At 36.2% G+C, this 21,528-nt stretch overlaps 2 protein-coding genes across 3 annotated transcripts in view; one reads left to right on the plus strand and one right to left on the minus strand.

Moving 5' to 3' along the window:
* Positions 1–7,696, plus strand: part of LOC140168404 (globin-like) — a 21,808-nt gene extending 14,112 nt beyond the window's left edge. For both annotated transcript variants that reach the window (XM_072191793.1, XM_072191792.1), the window contains exons 2-4: positions 2,022–2,114; positions 4,369–4,599; positions 5,783–7,696. In XM_072191793.1, the coding sequence (XP_072047894.1) occupies positions 2,088–2,114; positions 4,369–4,599; positions 5,783–5,956 (432 nt within the window). In that variant the 5' untranslated portion in view covers positions 2,022–2,087 and the 3' untranslated portion in view covers positions 5,957–7,696. The remainder of the gene's footprint in view (positions 1–2,021; positions 2,115–4,368; positions 4,600–5,782) is intronic.
* The window catches only part of LOC140168405 (sushi, nidogen and EGF-like domain-containing protein 1), a 139,583-nt gene that overhangs the window by 90,266 nt on the left and 27,789 nt on the right, over positions 1–21,528 (minus strand). The gene's annotated exons all lie outside the window — the stretch shown is intronic.

Genomic DNA, 21,528 nt, shown 5'->3' on the forward strand with positions numbered 1-21,528 from the left:
AAACAGCTGATTTGCGCCTAGAAGTTGTGATTTGACACAACTTGTTTTTTAATAATACCAAGCTATCATAACCAGTGGCGGCGCCGCGAAATGCCCACAATTGAGGCACTCTGTTTGCCCTAGTAAAAACCCAAAATTGCGAAAATTTCCACTTTTACAGCAATTTTGCACCAAAATGTTGATTCCCCTGAAATTCACTTTGCCCTCCCCCATTTCCCCTCGAAAAAAATCCTGGCGCCGCCACTGATCATATCTAAAATCTTCTTCAGCTCACCAAACTTTTTATTTCATTCAATTCGATGCACACATGTCAGTTTGTGAAATGTGTGAGAAATCGTCCCCAAATACCACTGCACTTTGGGCATATTATTTTCGTTTGCAGAACTCACAAGAATATTCAAATATAGAGAATGATAAATGCGATAGACAATAATGTTTATTTTGTAGTGGTATGTAATGGGAGAAAATAGGTCATATTATTTGACGATAAATCTGTTATTCCATTGGAAAAGAGAGAATGTGATTTTTCCTAATTCATTACAAACATGTGATTTCTTGATTCAATTTGCATCAAAACTCACAGGAGTTTTAAACTTTAGAGAAAGAAGTCCTATCACAATGGCTGCCCTGGAACAATTTCACCATTTCTGCATTTCTATATTTGTACGCATGTGACAAATGGCAGCTATTGCAGATAGATCATTCTTTTCCTGAACCCTCAAAATATAGCCTACTAAACATGGAATTTGCATCGAGTGCGTCACGTATGTAACCTACATTAATACAGTTAACATGGGAACATGTCTTGCGCTTAAGTAACCGTCATCATATCTTATCTTGTCCACAAAAGAAGTTTTAAAAAAAAATTTAAGAAGTACATTTTGTGACGTGGTATGTATAAAAAAAAAGCACTTTTGGGCAGGTTAACAATTTTGAGTTTTTACATATCTTAATAAATGTAGAGATATGTTTGCTCCACAACGCAGTTTTCCCCAATGAAATCGGACATTCCTAAACGAAGATATTGGGTTCATAAGCTGCCAGTTATAAGCCGGTCTGAAACTGTCAGACAATAATTTTAAACAAATTTGCAAATAACCCCGGCCTCAAATTGTGAAATAATCACCCCGGGCAGATTTTTTTCTATTTCTCCTTTACGATCCTGCCCAAAAGTGTCTCCTTTCGATATACCGTACCATGTCACATTTGTCGTTGAATTCATCATATTGTTTGTAATCGTTTAATTAATAGTTAGGGAGCGTTCACAAACACTTGTTAGGGGGGCCTGATGCAAAAAGGGGGGGGGACCCTGAATTTTTTTGACCCTCTTAAGGGGGGGGGGGCTGGAAAAAAATGACCAAAAATTTTCCTGGAAAAAATTAGTTTATATGCTTTTCTATGGGATTGACCCATAATTTTCACGTCAAAAAGGGGGGCCCTGAAATTTTTTAGGTCTATAAAGGGGGGCCGAAAATTTTTCGCGATGAACTTTTTTTGCATTTTTTTAAATAATTGTTTGTGATCGGTCCCTTACTATTATTTGTATCACATGGATGCGGAGCGGGAATTTTTAGTACAAGTTCATTGAGAGTCCCATTGAGCAGGGCTCATTAACTCCACACTATGAAGTATGAATACTAATAATCATAATTATGTCATTAGGTAGAGATCCAATGCTACACTTCAGTCAATTATTTTCACCTCGTCGGTCAATGGCCGAGGTTTAATGCCCTCTTTTGCCCGGGGGGGGGTTATGGGGGAATCTTTTTTTATAGGGGTATCTGAATTTTACTTGAATCACGAGGGGAATGTTAAATTAAATAGAGAAAGGGGAACCAAATTTTGGGAAGAAAGTCCACTTTTTACAAAATTGCCCCCCCCCCCCTTGGCAAAAAGCTCACTTATAAAAAATCAGCACCCCCTAAATGAAATCCTGCGTACGAGCCTGCCCACCGCACCACCCCTTGGTCAGGCATGCCACTGATAATAATGAGACTATCTTTATTATAATATCATTTCAGCGTTAAATGAACAACAGAAGACTCAGCTAAGGAATACATGGGATTTACTGTACGCGTGATAATCGCATGAAATTAGGTGTGGACCTTTTCATAAGGGACGTTTCACGGCATTCAATATGGGTTGCTCATCTGGGGGAGCCAAGTTTATCCCAGTTTGTCATGTTTTGTCCTATTGTGGGGGGGCCAAATGTTTGTCCCATTTGTCAATGTTTTGTCCCATTTTCAGTCATTTTAATTCATTATTCTTTAATACAGTCCTCATTTTATCCCTGACATTTTTTTCTGTGCGAGGAACCCCCCCTGGCTACGCCACTGTTTCTGAACGAATGGTAGAAAGGCAAGCATACCAGCATAGTAGTGGCATAATTAATGTATATCGGCTATCTACTGAAGATAGACGTATATGTTTACAGATAGATGATGAACATGACCCGTCCGGAGATCTGCGACTCAAGAGAAGCTGAAGCTCCTGGAGCTTTCAATTCACATATTTTGTTTACCTCAAATTTCAAAATTAGTAGGCCTACTCTTCAAATTAAGGGCTAGCTATCAAAACAACAAAATAGGATCAGCAAGCTGTCTTTTGTATGCTCTTAAGGTTAGCAAGTACGATTTGGTAGTTCACAGCATCTTGCGAATGGTAGTGAGCTTTGGCAAATATTGCATTGATCATTTCATAGCGAGGGTGTAGAAGAATTCAAATATCACAGATATCATGGATATACTTTTGTAGGTCCTGTGTTCTTGAGGTATGTTGTAAAGAGGGCTGAATCAACAACACTTTTGTAAAACGTACATAACTCATAAACAACAATAAGCAAGTTTTCAAAGTCATGATTTGAAGAATGAACTTTTGCAAAACATCAAAGTGTTATTTTCCAATAATATATTGATTTAGATAATGAGAATCGATTTTTTTTGGCTGCTTCGACCAACAATACCGCGACTACCCTTAATGCTCTGCGTGCTAGCCATGCGCTTCAACGGAAAAAGTTGAAGTTTTGAAATATGTTCTCAAAATATCAAGAGCTATCTTAAGAACTACTGAACCAATACTAGGATTGTTTGTACTCATTTTAATACATTTTTCATGCTGATTCCAAATGTGGTCATGAAAATTTAAATTTCTGAAATTTTTTAATTTTTAAACATTTTTGAAACATGTCGTCTGCAGTCGAAAGTACTCATGATGCATTTTTGGCGATACACGAATCTTTCACTGTCAAGTTGTAATAAAAAAATTTATAGATGTAGATTGTAAAATGTGTGCTGATTGAAAAATGTTCCGTTTGTCGAATGTGATTTAATGACATTGTAGATAACATACCTTTGCCCATTATAACATTGTTAGCAAAGGAAAGAATTCAGCTAATCGTAGGTCATTCAAATGTTGACAATCGGCAGTTTTCTGATAAGCAGTGGCATTGGGGATTTCAAAAGAGCTGTAATAAAATATAAACTGACATTTTGAATTTTAGATTTTGATTCATTTGTTCACCGCGTAATATAAAGAAATTGTTGTTACATTAAAAAGTTAAAGAACTTTCACAGACTCATTTAAGGTCATTAAACTATCAAAAACTTAAAATTTTCAAAATATTGCAAACAAGTTTCGGCATTAAACACCTCTGCTTTCTGAATTCATGAGATTAAAAAGTTAATCTATGACGAGGGACAAATACAAGCTTGGATTAACAAATCTTAATCCAATAGCTTAATATTCAACCAATATAACAATTTAGGAACAAACGCTGCTTAATGATTGTCACAAAAAATACAATAATTATTGTATTGTTCGTTAAGGAAGCACGCCACCATAAAGCTTCCGCGACCAAAAGTGCAAATAGTCCTCCTAAAAAGTAGAAATTAAGCTTATTTGTTCAGTGAATTTTTCAGCAAATATGTGTCTTAGGCACGTTTCTTTAATGTCATATTAAACCTGGATGGTTTCGATGAAATTACGTGCAGAAAAAAAAAATGATTTTGAATCTGTTTTGAGGAGCGGACTAATAGTGCAAATTATGCTGAAATCCCAAGAAATAGTTTTCTACAACTTAAAATCATGCGATGGGTAACAATGTCATGCAAATATGCCAAAAAATGAGATTTTCTATATGTTCAAAAAACGATTATTAAAGCTATAACTTATAGGGTCTTGCTGTATGCGCTGTCTTAATAGGCCTATCTTGCGTTTAATATCTCAATATTATCATGATTATTTTAGTGGGTAACGTTATGATGGTGTGCCCCCCCCCCTACCCCCATCATTGCTTTTATATAAAACTATATTCCATTCGCTTTATTTGTTATCATAACTTCTTTCCCGTATTGTATATTATATTTCAACAGCTTATTCAGAGAGCACCCTAAATACAGACAACAATTCCGTTCCTTCAAAGATGACCACGATCTCGCAGCATTGGCAAAGACGACCAAATTGAAGGCCCACGGCTTCCGTGTCGTGTCTACGATTAACAACTTAATCGAGACACTTGATGATCCTGCATTGTTCGTGGAGCAGCTCAAGAACATGGCCAGGACACATCATGGACACGGTGTCACCAGAAACAGCTTTGGGGTATGATAAAGTCCACGTATTTTAGCCTATATCAATAGGATGTGCTCAAAAGGGCCACATGTTAGCCCTACTACTAGATAGACGGATTTTAAAAGCTTTTTTGGTCAAAAAAGGTCCAAATTTGGGAAGAAAGTCCACTTTTCACAAAATCGCCCCCCCCCTGAAAAAAGTCCACTTTTTCAAAATCAGCACCCCCATAAAATCGTGGCTACGGGCCTGCCTATAACCATGCATGATAACGATATACCCCGAGAACTGCTAAGGGGCGCATCATTTGATTTCCAGGTGGAAGGTTTGGAGGGTTTTTTTGAAAAAATCGCCCACTAGTGAGACGAAAAAGTAATTCGCCCCACTGAGGAGTCAAAATAATTTTTGCCCCACCCAGCTTTGTATACATTAAAATTGAAAAAATAAATCGGCGGCTAAAACAAACAATTTCGCCTGGCCCAAACTCCCATGCCCCACCGATAATCAAATCTAAACCCCGTGACCGCTAGGGTGGAGCGATCACTGGGTTTTTAGCGGTTCTCTGAGTATATAGAGTGTTTAAAGGGCCCTATAGGGCTAGAAAATATCCAACCTTGGGGAAAACCCATGCAAAGATGGCAAAATGCAAATTGCACAAAGCTGACATATTTTGTACAACTTTGTGCATCCTTAGAATTATTATAAGCAAGCCTATATAAGCAGATCCGGATCAGGAGCCACACATTTGGAAAAAGCAGCTCTGGTCCTGAGATTATCTATTGAGCCAGGGGCCATTTTTAAAGAAATTGTACACATCAAATACAAAACCTGCTTTAACTACCAGGCTTTATTTGAAAAAAAAAAAATGTATAGAGCCTGGTTCATACGATTTTGGTGTGGACTAGAAGCCAAAATATTATGACCATTGGGTAAATGGCTCCTGGGTGCCTGCATAGTTAATTTGAGGCTTGATTATAATGTATGTATCTTTGCGAAACTTTCCAACTTTGCACAAAAGCGTAAGCAAACTTTGTGTAATTCTTAGCAACTTTGCCCGAATTTACACAAATTTGTACATCTTTGTAAAACTTTCAGAATATCTTGGGCATCTTTGCTCAAACTTAATACATTTTTGCGCAATGTTGAGCAAATGAAATACTGAAACCGCCCTTTAATTCCTTTACATGCTTATTTTTCAATTACGCATCTTTTACAGGATCTTGCACCAATTTTGCTGGCAACTTTCGGCAACCATATCGGTGGTAAGTTCACACCAAAAGCCAGAGATGCCTGGGTGGCGGCCTACAACTTCATCGTGGATTCCGTATGCGCAGAGTATGAGGTGATTAACCGAGAAAGTGGTAGTAGTGGAAGCAGTCCAGAGAAGTAAACTATTCAAACTACGAATTAATGACCAACGACAACGATTTCGAAAAGGACTTTTGATGCGCTGCGCCCTTAAGATGCATGGATACGTGTATTGTTGGTCGAAGCAGCAACAAAAATGTAGTTCACAGCATCTTGCGAATGATAGTCAGCTTTAGCAAAAATTGCATTGCTCAATTCATAGCAAGCGTGTAGAAGAATTCAAATAATTTATCACAGATATAGTTTTGTAAGTCCTGTGATTCTTGAGTTATGTTGTAAAGAGGGCTGAAACAACAACACTTTTGTAAAACGTACATAACTCATTAACAACAATAAATTAAGCAGGTTTTCAAAGTATATGACTTGTAGAATGAACTTTTGCAAAACACCAAAGTGTTATTTTTCAATAATACATTGATTCAGATAATGAAAATTGATTTTTTTTTTTTTTAGTGGCTGCTTCGACCAACAATACCTCGTATAACCTTAAGGTGTGTTGGAGTAGTAGTTAGCTGTTGTGAATTGGTCGAATCGCGGGATCATGTGAATAGTAATAACCTCTGGCAAAAATTGTTGTGATTATGAAGCTGTCTTGACGAAGGATTCAAATATCACATAGTACACCTTCGTAGGTCTTGCGGTTCTTGAGTTATGATCTAAAGAGTGTCGAAACAACATCTTCATAAAACGAAACAACTCTCAAGAACCACAATACCATTTTTGAAAGTGCAAATTATGCATTCCGCATCCATTCAAATCTTCAAGATGTACAAAATGTATAACTTTCCATAAATCCTATTACAATAAATTCAGACAATGAAAATTGATTTCGGAACGACCATGACTAACCTACTCCAATACACCTTAATTCTAGATCATCTTATAAATTTTGATTAATTACACGTATTTTCTTGTACTTTCTGCTGGATATCAAATTTGGGAGAAAATAAAATGTTATTCACAAAAGTGTATCATGATTTCTACTATTTTTAAAAAAATCGATGTAAACGTGGTACATGCGCATAGGACTACCTTATATCATTTATGCTGCAGTATACAAACCTGAAATAAGACATTTCCACTCCGCCTATTTTAAGAGGGCAAAAATAATATAAATTTATATATTTGTTTATATAAACAACACCCACCACCTCAGAATGTAACACACATAGCACGCAGGATGAACATTTATATAAATGCATTTGTTGCATTCACTCGTATTTTAAAAATATGTTATTGTCGCTATTGTAATGTTTTCAAGTTTTATAGATTTTGAAAGTGTATTTTAGAACTTTGTATCAGCATATCTACATGATTGTTTAATAACAGGTCTATTGCAGCTGCTACACTGTAAAACAAAGTGATTAGTAATTTGTTATACTTTTTTAATATTTATTTTTAAGCGTTTTATTTTTTAATTTCACGGTGAAGATATATGCATTTTTGTCTCAGCTAAAAAACTCCAAAATACAAATTAAACACATTAAAAAGTATATAGTTTTATAAAATGTCGCCTATGTCGGCTATACATGTTCAATTTTGAAAACTAAACACTCAGTAAAGTGTTTTAACACTTAAAAAGTTTTATATTCCGAAGTGTTTTTGTTCCGATGATAGTTTTTGATCCGAAAGGTTTTTGCTCCGAAAGGACGTTGTCCCGAACCAGGCGCGTAGCAAGGGCAAAAAGGTGGGCCGGCCAAAGTTACGAAAGTGGGGCAAAAATGGGGCAAAATTTACGAAAAGTGGGGAAAAGTGCAAAAGTGGGGGGTTACGAAAAGTATACCATGGCCGCACCGATCGCCCGCTTGCGACGCGCCCTGCTACGAATATCCAAACAGTAATTTCTCCTGAAGGTCGTCCTTCCGACAGCTAAAAGGCTATTATTCCGAATGGTCATTGTTCCGACAATAACCAACGTGTTTTTACTCCGAAAAGTTTTTGCTCCGAAGTGCCGTTTCTCCAAAAATATTCAGAACAGTTTTTGCTTTCGGAATAATGACCCGTATCCATCTTCGGACTAATGCCATTTCGGAATATCTTTCAGAGTAATGACCCTGACACCATGTTTGGACTAACATGCCCCGTCGGAAAAAACTTTTCGGAGTAACGAAATTTCGGAGAAATAATTTTTCGGAACAATAAATCATTCGGAGTATTGGCCGATATTTTGGGACAATGACCATAATTCGGACTAAATACAACATATGACAATTCCGGGCAAAACCAAAAAATCTTTCGGTTCTATGGCCTTACATAGCAAGGCATGTTCGGATAAACAACCATACGGACTAAAAAACGCTAGGAACAAAAACACTTAGGAAATTCGCCCTGTTCCCCCTTTAGTATGAAATCTGCAGCTCATAGACATGCAGTGAGTTGAAGGTATCAAAATATTCTCTACTAAAACATTAAGATGTGCACATTTTTAATAATAATGAATGAGTTTGTCTTCATCAATATTGATGAGCTAAATTGTCTTCAGATAAACAAAAAATCAATTTTAAAATTATGCTTTAATAATCATCAATAAGTTATCTTATATTGCATATTTATTTTGTATCTAATTATTCAATAAAATGATATTTCTGCTTATAATGGGTGTCATTGTCTTGTTGTCTGCATGTGAGTCACTTAAAAAAAATGCGGATTGCTAAAAGATATTGTGACAAGAGTATTTAAAAGGGCATTTCGTGATCCACAGCTTCATCCCCTACTTTTCTCCCAAAAAAAATGAGATTTTTATACCACTGGAAACCTCTGGCTACATAATGTTTATGTACAAAATATTTCTTGCAGATTAATTTGTTTGGCAAAAATATCGCCAAATTTATACGTAATAAAAATTCCTTTAAAAAGGAATGTGGCGCCCAATGTGAGCTGGACGGGATATGGTGAATTCCATGGTGATTAGATTTGGTATTATAATGATTTTTTTAGGGAAGAGTAGAAGATGATCAAATACGAGAGAAATGCTTCATGGAATGAAGCTTTCGTGTCAATTTGCGATTATGTGGGGTGGGAGTTCTGTTTTGGGGGCCGTTGTAGTGAGGATATTGCTTTGGATATTGAATATTGTTGAATTTCGTTATTCAGGGCCTAGGGTATATGATGGATAACTAGAAGACACAAATAAGTAAGCTTCCCCCTAGTCATCTATACACTCATTCTTGTCACACGACGAATTTCGAAAAAGTCATGTAAACGTAATTTCGTTTTTCACCCGACCTCCGTCCAGAAACAATCCTGAAATGTTGAAAACTTCATAAAGGCGCAGGATTGGTCATTGCACAAATAGCCTTCAATTGCAAGAAAGTGTGCAATTTGTATAAATAGCACAAATTGCACAAATAGCCAGTTGCTTAAGCAATTTTCACAAATTGCATAAATAGCCACAGATAGTGCAATTGATGCAATCTATGTCGGACAAATTGCATAAATAGCCACAGTTGTTGCAATTTGTGGAATTTATGTCAGTCAATTGCACACTTGCCTACAGTTGCAGGAAAGTGTGCAATTTGTACAAATAACACAAATAGCCATGTAGGCCTACGTAAGCAATTTTTACAAATTGTAGAAATAGCCACAGGTATTGCAATTTATGCAATTTATAAAAGCAATGAGTACAATATCTGAGTTGCTTCCAGTAAGCGCTATTTGTGCAATTTGTGCAATTGGTGGAAAGAAAATTTAAGGAAGAATGATACTACGTACGAGGATGTGTATAAGCAAAAACAAATCCGTCAACCACCCTAACTACGGTTACACTCAACTTTTCCGGGCTCGCGCTGCTCATTTCTTTCGAGAACCGCTTTCATCCATTATAGTCAAAAGCTGCGTCGGCAGTGTGATGATATTATATCAATTCATCATCCGAGTCATACTGAATCTGAGGCATCGCCGTAGCGCTGTCCCATTGCTTTCGAGAACCGCCTTATTACAAACCGTGAAAATCTAAGCAAGAATGATACGTACGAGGATGTTTAGAAAGAAAAAACAAGTCCGAAAACCGCCCTACCACTAACACAAAACTTTTCGGGGCTGCCTTAGTCATCATCATCATCATTATCATCATCATCGTCGTCAACATCATCATTATTATCATCATCATCATCATCATCATCAGGTGCATCATCAGCATCATCATCATCATCATCATCATCATCATCATCATCATCATCATCATCATCATCATCATCACCATCATCAATTATATTCATCATTATCGGAGTCATCATCATCCAAGGCATCATATCGGAGACATCATCATCCTAGACATCATCATTATAGTCAAAAGCTGCGTCTGCAGTGTGATGATATTGTATAGGCTTGGTGGTTGGGGGAATGCTAATACACAAAATTTCCCGGTTGATTTAGCCCTTATTCCCGCTAATAGCGTAATCATCGTCATCATCATCATCATTATCATTATTCAAAATTGCATACATTGCACAAATTGCTGACGGCTAGAAGGGACTTGGCGATCAATGTCATAATTCCTTATATAGTCGGCACCTTAAAGCCCTTTCCACCAATTGCACAAATTGCACAAATAGCGATAATTGGAAGCAACTAGGATATGAGAAAAATAATCTAAGTTCAAAATTGCATAAATTGCACAAATTGCTGACGGCTAGAAGGGACTTGGCGATCAATGTCATAATTGCTTATATAGTCGGCACCTTAAAGCCCTTTCCACCAATTGCACAAATTGCACAAATAGCGATCATTGGAAGCAACTAGGATATGAGAAAAATAATCTAAGTTCAAAATTGCTTATATGGCCAGTACGTTAAAGCCCTTTGAACCCTTGTCTTTTGCATTTACTTCTAGCTATTTGTGCTATTTGTACAATTTATATATGTGGCGAAATGTAAAATTTCCCTATACCTTAAGTATAGGAAATTTACTAAAACAACCAATCCTGCGCCTTTCTCGAAAACTTGGGGGTCGGCGCACTCATGCCAGTTTATAAGGTATAGGCTACTCTGTGTCTTTTGTAGCCAACCATGTGGCTATAAGAGAGGCTAGGAAATACTTAAACTAATACAAAACAATCATACCCTCCTTTCATATCAAACAATACCAAGAAATTGACAGGCCTGTTAAATCAAGGGTAAGATCGATCGTTATTCTTCATGAAACGGCACAGCCCATTTTTATGTTATTAATTCTGCTAAAAATTAATTAATAAATAACAAAATTATGTCATAATTATGACTTTAAGTCGGCCATAGAACTCTATTTTAAACAGACAAAATAGCCATTGGGGTTTCTTTCACTTTATCTTGCTAGGAACCCTTCCCAGCAGTTAGGCATATTACAATAAATATTATTTTTGCAAATAAACTTCTGACCTTCAACACAGTCATGTCTTCCAAATTTATTCCTTTCTCTGCTGACCAGGATTGATTTTCGTTAATTAATGTTTTGTTTTTTATCAGAGATAGTCACCACAAAGATACTGAGCTGTATTCAAGCACATAAACCAATTAGTGATTTCATGTTTGGTCAGTGGTTGTGTTGGTCAACTATAATTAATTGGTGTTGGTTTAAGGATTAGGTGCACTGTGTGCAATCACTATGGACCACAATGGCCTCATTCATTCCAGTGGCATATTATCAATAACCTCAATTAAACAATCATAGTGCAAAATTTGAACTTAATTTGCAAAGTATGAGTTTTTGTACTCACATTTTCAAAGGTCATTCAATGAATGCACAAATGTATTGGGGTTAAAGAACTGTGCCCTGATAGATGAGCATGTTGTAGATTCTTCACACTGTAAACAACTAGTTCATGTGCAAACATGTTCAAAACATACATAATTAGAATGGTCAAATGTCACCGTCTATCGGGTTCTAAGAGGCGGTAAACTGGTTTAAACCATACAAAGGTCACGGGTTATTTGGTGTTTTATAAGTCCATTAATTTTGTATTTTAAACAAAGAATATACACACATCATTTTATCCCGTGCATATCAGAAAACCATAATAAAATAAAATCCTAGCATATTGTGGTTTTATTTCTGAGCTGGGCATAATTTTAGCAAAACAATTAAGGAGTAAATCTAGCAAGAGTGAAATTAGAAGCTTTTCACAAAGTACATGCCTATATGTGGCCCCTCCGTAGAGGGCGCCACAAAAAGGTCAACACAGTGGTCTATGGAGCAGTGTAATACACAATGCGTAACTCGCAAACGCAAAATCGGAATCAACTGAAATTTTGGGAATAAACTTTTTCGTAAATTTCTATTGGAATATGTCCTAATAAAAATTCCTTTAAAGGAAAGCCAGCTTCAATGCAGAAGATGCCTTGTAATTAGTTTGGGTGGTGGCATTTTTAGGATCACTCTTTTTATGATCCATCATGTTTCATGACAGTCCACCAAACCATCAATGATGAGAACATGCACACAGAAACAGCAAACCAAACAACTCCTATAACTTCCTGTCAATTAATTACTCCAAATTGTTCTGTCTTTTTGTCTTTTCTGCCTTTTAGGCTACCCTTAGCTCATTATTAATATAAAGAAATGCAGTTTTTAGTTAATTGGCTAAAAACTGCCATCTAGTACTTGCTTTATACATGCACATTAATTTTATATTAATTCGCAATTTATACTTAATATAGCACATTATAAAATGTATAAAGACTGATATTGTTCAATTATAATAGGCCTACATGTATATCAATTATACCCATATCAAAAATAGGCCCTGAAATTGCATCGAATTTTTCCCGTTGAAAAGACAAAACTGATGTTTAAGATATAAATTATTTCATAAATGACATTTTGAGTCATTTTTATCCATAAAACGATACAGGATATAGGATATTTTTACTTTGACTTTTACGTCCATAAAGGTTTTAATCATGTTATCAATACACTCACATCTCACGCTGTGCTGATCTCCAGGAGGTCTGCAAATGTAAATCTAAGAACGCCTGATAACAAGGATTCTATAAGTTTCTTTCGTTGATATGTTGTGGAAAATATTATAGGCCTGGCATGAACTTTTAATGTCATATTTCCTTCAAACCATAACTTTTGAAATTCTCACTCGTTTTCATTCGTTGAAACGGCAAACATACTTTCTTTTTCTTACAAATCCAATAACAGGTCTATTATATATTTTCACCATAAAAAGTTCCGCAAAGTAATTCAAACCAATGCTAGTACCCCGTAATCTCTTTAGCAAACAAAGACGATCTCCGAATTAGATAGCCAGCTAACGCTGGCGAAAAGAGGATGCTAGAATCACGAAATACACCTTTAAAATGCATGGATAAAGAACTAATTCAGCAGCTAGCCATGTTTGCCTTAGGCTATAGCATTTTAACATCTTCTGTTTTGTTTTTGATGTGTAGGGCCTAATTGCATCTCCAGATCATGAAGACCACCTTGAAGGATACTTTTCCGGGGCACTCAACTTTAGAAGTGACGGGTATGTGCCTACCGGCGTCGCGAAGGAAGGGGCCTATCGGGTACAAAGCGTTTTGTTTTTTAAAGGGGTCATTGGGTATAATATTTTGGGGAAAAAGGGGTCATTGAGTATAAGATTTCAAAAAAAGGTCATCGGGTAGAAAAAATTTTTTAATGGAGCAAAATGTTGAAAGTTTCGGCATAATTTTTTGGAGCAAAATTTGAAAGTTTCGGCATTATTTTGTTGCATTTTGATGATGCTTTTCTGGAAAATCTAGAAAAAAAGGGGGTCATTGGGTAGCCGCAACCAAAAAAGGAGGTCATTGGGTAGCATGATATAAACATGATAAAGGCCAAAAGTGGATATGTATCTAACCAAAAAGGTTCTATAAACATGATAAAGGCCAAAACGGTTCTGTATATAACCAAAAAGGTTCAATAAACACGATAAAGGCCAAAAGTGGTTCTGTGCTATTTGTACAATTTATATATGTGGCGAAATGTAAAATTTCCCTATACCTTAAGTATAGGAAATTTACTAAAACAACCAATCCTGCGCCTTTCTCTTCTTGGGGCGAATGCGACCGAGGATGTCCAATTTTTGGGATTCGGAAAGAAGGGATTGGCAAGCATATTTGAGCACGCTTCATATTTGAAACACCTAAATGTTTCAGAAAACAATAGGGCCCCTACCCCGGCTCAGTTTGCCCTCTCCCCACTTTTGAGGCAATCCCCCCAAATCACACAAGTTTCCACTTTTTGCGGCAAAATTTTTGCAAAATTTGTTGATTTCCCCAGGATTTCCCCCACCCTGAAATTCACTATTTGCCAAAAAAAAAAATCCTGGTGGCGCCACTGCCCCGGCCTCTCCACACCAAATAATTTGTGCATCTTGCTTGCGTCGACACCATTTCGTGAATAAAAGGTTGGAATGGGTGCATAGGTTTTGTTCTTGTGCATGAAAGGGAGGGGGAGGATTTTTGGGACGCCAAAATAGGTACGATTGTAGCATGCAGATCATCTTGGAACTTCACCGCGGTTACCTCGGGGTTCGGAAAGTTCAGGAAAGGCAAATTGTTAACGAGGCCCTCTCCTAAAAGCCCTAATAATTAAGATAATTTTCTGCACTGTTAATATAACAAATTGTAGGCTATATAATTTTTGCACGAATTTTTTCACCATCAAATTGACTTAACGTCAAATCTGTCAGGCATTTTCAAGCAGGCTGTCATTTCGCACTTCACGCCACTTAACGCTATATCCATTCTGAGAAACCTCAAGAGCGATACTCCAAAGATCAGATTCCCCAAAATCGTGTTCCCAAAAGCACTCAAATCGGCATTGATCCGATTAAAATAGCATTCTTATTGTATACCTGGGACGTGAACTTGAACTCGAATGAGATACAGCCCTGGATAGAGTCTGTGCATGCGATTTTGGTTTATTTAGTTACTGTCATTTGTGCCTCAAGAGACGGATATTGGGCCATTGTCGGCACGTACACATTATATCAAATTTGGCTATAACGGCCCAAGTACGCAAGCATAATTATTATAATTGCATTAATTGGTTTAAATTGAAATATCAAAATTTGGACAAATTTTACCTTCATGATGTCCCCTCTTTTATGTCCAGGATTTAAATAATAGCCTAAGCTATAATCTGATAGAAAATTGGTGTGTCATTTGTAGCTAGCGTGGGTAGTAGAGCAGACCGGAGAGAGCAGATTCTGGTAAAAATCGTCCAGTTTTGGTTACTGTATGGCAGAGTTGTAGAGAAAAGTAGCCTACTATGCTCAACAAATTTAAGATGTGATCCAATTTTGATTTTTCCAATTTGGGCAGCCATCTTGAATTTCAAAATGGCCGTCATTTTAGTAAGACAGGACTAAACCAGTGCATCTTTACCTGCTGGTTAGGATCCGAATATTTTGTCGTTTTTTGTCAGGATTTTTCCACAGGGAATGAAGGGCTGGGGAGGCGACTTTCGAGGGGGAAATTGGTCGAAATAGTAACAAATGAATGGACAAGAAACTCATTGTCATGGGGTCAGTCGTGGCAGCTTCTCCCCCGGTTATAAATTTTAAAAAAAACCCGTTATTTCCGACTTCATTCCAGCGATAAGGAAAGTAGGAAACATTATTGAGACAGCCTTGGCGCCTTTTCACACTTGAATTTCAATAGCACCCTGCAAACTTGACGTGATCTGGTTGACGTTTTCTGCGTTCTGCTAATCTTAATAGGATTGAATCAGTAGGGACATTATTAGCAGGTCGCAGGGTTAAATGGAAGAAAACATTTCAAATGCCCGTCATTCACGTAACGAAATCTTATACGATAATGTTTTCCTGAAAGTTGCATAACCAAACATTAAAGTTGAAGGTTGGTTTTTAAAGAAAAACAAATCGGGAATGTGAAAATGCATGATAGCACTTTTCCATGGCCGAGGCTACCTGAGTTTCTTTTCTGAGAACCCTGCTAAAGAAACAAGCAAGCAAACACAATGTCACAGAGGACTTCACTCTTTGTTAGAGTGGTTTTCACTCTTTTCGCCAGCCCATTCGGGGCTGGTACCTGTTCAGGTTTGGGGTCAGTTTACTCAAGAGATTATATTTTAGTGGTATTGGAATGATTTTTTTTTTTACTTTTTGTGGTTAAATTTTTTTTTAAATATTTTAATTCGATTTGTTAGGAAAAGTAAGTATGTTTTGCCGTTTCAACGAACGAAAACGAGTGAGTATTACCAAAGTTATGTTTGAACTAATTAATTATGACTTTAAAAGTTTAAAGGCCTAAATGTAACAATAATAGTTAATATATATAGCATCATATGGTCAGCAGAAGAAAATCTGACATCACCTATGATGTCATATCAGTGTCCTTGACCGGGGTCCTTACTCCTTGACCACTGAACAGCGTGATATCATGTTGATAACAGATCTATAGAATCAAAATCTTCATCATATCCCCGGATCATATCACAGATTCTCAACAATCTGTGATCATATGGACCATATTGATGTGAAAGTAGTTATCTATCATATCCTGTGTCGTTTTATGGATAAAAATGACTCAAAATGTTATTGATGAAATGGTTGCTATCATAAACATCAGTTTTGTCTTTTCAACGGAAAAATCCGATGCAAAATAAAGTTTTTAGGGCCTAGCTATAATATGGGCATAATTTATGCATATAGTATTGAACAATGTACCCCATTTGACATGCACTTATAGATAAATAAATTGTCTTACTTTATTAATTTAATAACTTCTTTATTATAAATAAAATGACACATAACTATTTGATTCATAAAATTACATTCAACAAAATGATTGAAGAGAAAACACACAAGGCACTAGGCAGACTGTTATAGAATGGAGTATGTAAGATGCCATGTCCATAGCTTCGCAGGAGTTTCCGACTAGCAATCAACATGATCAGCACATTCAGAAAAACACAGTTTAAGAGTGAAGATTGTAGTGAGTAACCAGTCCTTTATAAATGTGCTGGCCACTATCTATTATAATATAGTAGGCTTAAACTATACATTGCGAATTAATTAAGTTATTTTAAAATAAAATGTACATGTAAGTTAACTCAAACCGGCAGTGTATATATCGAAAGCAGTGAAATCGGACATTCCTAAGCGAAGATATTGAGTTCGTAAGTTCTGGTATTACAAAATTGGAAATTGAGATATCGTGGGTAAAAAGCTGAAAAGACAAAAAAACCCAACGACAACAACAACAACAACAACAACAACAACAAAACAAACAGACCAGAACAATTTGGAGTACATGTAATGAATTAAAAGAGTTGACATGAGATTAGGAATTAATGTTTTCTGCTGTTTCAGTGTGCATGTTCTCATCGTTGATGGTTTGGTGGACTGTCATGTAGATGTAAGCGTGATCCTAAAATGCCTTTCACATTGGGCTATTCCAGAAAATAGGTGCACACCCCTATAGAGGAGTAAATCTTCAATCAAAGAAATGTCCGGATTTCCAAGTTTGCTTTCTGAAAACGACTGGATTTCCAGTTGCCAATGTTACTGGAAAAAGCTTGAAAATCCAATCAAATGAAGGAAAAATCAGGGAAATGTTGAAAATTAGCTCTCATATTGAGGATTTCTGATTTTAAACTATTTTTCTGCCGGATTTGTTTGCCTTTGGGCACTTTAAAAGTCTGGATTTCCAACAGTCACGACTTGACAAAAAGTAAGGATATCCGAACTCCTCTATAGGGGGTGTGCATCTATTTTCTGGAATAGCCCATTGACCAAAACTAATTACAAGACCTCTTCTACATTGAGGCTGGCTTTCCCTTTTAAAGGGAATTTTTATTAAAGATAAAAAACGCATTTCACTCTTTTTTGAGTGGTTTTATATGAATCACTCTTTTGGGGAGTGAGTTTTTACTCTTTTACATTTAATAATGAAATAACCAAATAATGAAAGAGTCGCCTCATCATCTGACAAAAATATATGAGCTTATATGTAACGGGAAACTTAACATCAACTTTCATTAGCCTAAAATAGACAGCTCTACACTGTAAAAAATAACAGTGAAATTTACAGTAAAATACTGTAAAAAAGGCTAATTATTTACAGTATTTGGCTGTAATTGATAAAAACAGGCAAATACTGTATTTTTTTAATTATCTAGGCCTATCAAAGCTAAAATTAAAATTGGAGTTATAATTCAACGTTTAAGCAATATCAATATCATCATTACACTGTAAGAATGGTCACTTATACGATTAAGTACTAAATATCACGTGACTAAATTTTACAGTAAAAGTGTGTGCAGCCAATCTGCCAACCAAAACCTGTAAAATTTACAGTATCCTGTAAAAAAGATGAATTTTACAGGTTTCAACTGTATTTTCTTGACAGGAAACTGTAATTTTACAGTTAGGCGATGTAAAAAACTGTTCTATGGGAAGGTGGACCTTTGAAGTCAGACAGCATTTTTTATCCTAAACACATTCTCAAGCTCTAAAATAACTCGCCAAATATAGGCTATTTTACAGCATTTTGAGTGTGTTCATTTTTACAGGATACTGTAAATTTTACAGGGTTTTGTTGGCAGATTGGCTGCACACACTTTTACTGTAAAATTTACAAGATTTTTTTTACAGTGTATATACTAGGCCTATAACTGAAATGCATGGTTCATTGATGTTGCCCTTCAAGGTCCAACCAAAGTATTTCCACCTTTTCACATTCCTGTTGATCAGGTGATGGTTTAATTGGTTTTCCTGTCAGCACGATGTCTATGGCACGCGAGACAAGACAAAAAACGGCGAGACTTAAAAAATGACGTCCAGTTTAAAAAATGACGCCGAAAATAAAAAAAATTAACGTCGAGAATAAAAAACAACGTCGAGAATGAAATGATAACGTCGAGAATGAAATAATAACGTCGAGTTTTAAAATACAACGTTGAGTTCAAAACGATGACGTTGAGATTGTAAAACCAACGCCGAGTTTGTAACGGGCCGAGTTTTTTCGCGTCCAGATTTTTTTCGCGGCCAGATTTTTTTCGCGTCCAGATTTTTTCGCGCCGAGAAGCGCCCTCTATAGTCTTTCTGTATATATTATATCTCAATACTAGTAATTATTATAAACCATGCAATTTATTGATTATTTACTAATATTATTCATATTTGAAAGAAACAACAATGATAAAGATAGCACTTGAGCTGTGATTATTGTTCATGTTTCATTGTAGATAAGTGCTATGCGTGTTTGTTTAAGTCTATGATAGTGATACATGTAGTGTCTCCTTATCTATGGTTGAATCCAGCATGGTCTTGACTTGGTGGAGGTCAGTGCAGAACTGCCTAGCACATGAAAAAGCACATAGTATGGGGTGGGTTACCATGGTTATCAGGTCAAATTGCAAGGATAGGACAGGAAATGGGCAAGGTCAGTGATGTAATGTTAGGTATGGGTAGCAGGTAGGGTCAAAATGGGTTAACAAAGACACATTGGGTATGGAGGCAACATAAGACAAAACATGAAATTTATAGGCCTACCTGTTACAATAATTTGAGTGATAATTCATGTTTGACCAATTGGCTCTGGGGAGTGTACAGGGTGTCCCAGAAAAATAAACAACTGGACCTAAGTTGAGAAATAGGCATCAGAATCCAAATATTTAAAAAACAGCGTATAGCCCATTATAATACGATGATTTTACTTGAATCGGTTGAATGATTGCGAATAAATTAGCGATTACATAACGCATGAATCAATCACTTCATTTCAAGTTTGAAAGAAAGTTCATTCAGAATCAGAATCAGCATTTTATAGACAATCACCCAAACAAAGCAGGTATAAGTCAAACTAGACATTAAATGAAAATACAGGATCAAACATAGAGAATACAACATATTATTATGAACATGAGAAATTAACTATCATTATTTAACATGTTTAAAGAACGTTTTTTTTTTTATAATGAATGAAATTAGCAAGATCAGTGATGGCATCATTCTCATTATCGCTCATAATGAATACAAACTTATTATTATCATTAAGGTTGCCAATATCAAAAATTCAAACAAAGTACATGCCAATGGGCTTTATATTTTAGTAAAATTCTTTTCGTTCTTTATATAATATGTTAATAAGTTTAATCTGTTCAATAAGTTTGTTGCAGAAATCAAAGTTTTCCCGGACAAAATGTTACTTTAAATATTGTCCTGAATAATGAATGCAAAAGTTTTAAACAAAACATTGCACAGTATCAACAATTACACTGTAAATTGGCTAGAACACATTGAACACGTCCCCCTAAAAATCATAATAGAAGAAACAAAGTAATAAGGGGCATTTGGTGAGAGCAAAATATAAAAAAATATGGGGTCATTGGGTGAGAGCATACATATTGGCATTTGGTGAGATCAAAATGCACAAAATATGGGGTCATTGGCTTTCTTGACTTATGTCCAAATTCATTCACCAGGGTATTTCTGGTACACCTTGTATATCATGTTATGCTGGTTATTTAAATTTCACACGACATAAGAGTCATACCATTGAACTGACTATGGCAAGTATACAGCTAGAAAGGTCGTAACTTAATTACACAAATGCTCTTCTACCATATTCTTCCTAGTCTTTCCACGGAATTAACCTCGGAATCAATGTCTGTCCTCTGAATCTCACTCATAAGATTTGCCACACTCACTATATTCTTTCATTTCCGCCATTGCAGATATTGAAAATGACTAGCTATTTGGACCATGTCAACATGGCCAATCAGAAACTATAGAGGGCGCTTCTCGACGCGAAAAAATCTGGACGCGAAGGACGCGAAGAAACTCGGCGTTACAAACTCGGCGTTGGTTTTACAATCTCAACGTCATCGTTTTGAACTCAACGTCGTATTTTAAAACTCGACGTTATCATTTCATTCTCGACGTCATTTTTTCATTCTCGGCGTCATTTTTAAACTGGACGTCATTTTTAAGTCTCGCCGTTTTTGTCCGGTGTGGCGTGCCATAGATGTCCCAATAGACAAATGTTACAAAGCATTGGATGAAATCATCAGTGGTGTAGATTTCTTTTTGACCGGGATGGGGTTGGAAACAATTTCTTGAAGTATAGTGAAGTCCTTTTTGCGACAGAATAAGTTTATGGTGTACAAAAATTTGCCATATTCAAACTAAAAACTGATGAAAAGCTATGAAATATGGTGCAAAAGTATGGTGCAAAAGTATGGTGTAAAATATGGTGTAAAATCGCCAAATATGAGGTTAATTTGGTCAGAAACCCCACATGCAAGACATCAACATTGGGAGGAAGATTGTATGGACCATCCCCGGCAAAATATTGGGGGGAAATTATGGAAATCATCAGTCCTGAAATGCATGCATATATACATGGTTCAGTTCCGTGTTCAGCTCTCATTTTATTATTCTTGGTGGAATCCCATATCAACCTTAAATTTTATTAAAAGTGGTATACGGAATAGGTCTATACAACGACAAAACTTCATCCAGTTATTATAACAGTGGAAGGTGCATGGGATGAGAGGGATGTGTAGGAGGTGCATGGATATCTTCTGGGCCGCCTATATCGTGAATACCAGAACATAAGTGACTAAAATAGAAGCAAACTGACAGGAAAGAGAGACGGAAAGAAAATGGAAGAACGGGCG

This window comes from Amphiura filiformis, chromosome 13, assembly GCF_039555335.1.
Source record: "Amphiura filiformis chromosome 13, Afil_fr2py, whole genome shotgun sequence".
NCBI lineage: Eukaryota > Metazoa > Echinodermata > Ophiuroidea > Amphilepidida > Amphiuridae > Amphiura > Amphiura filiformis.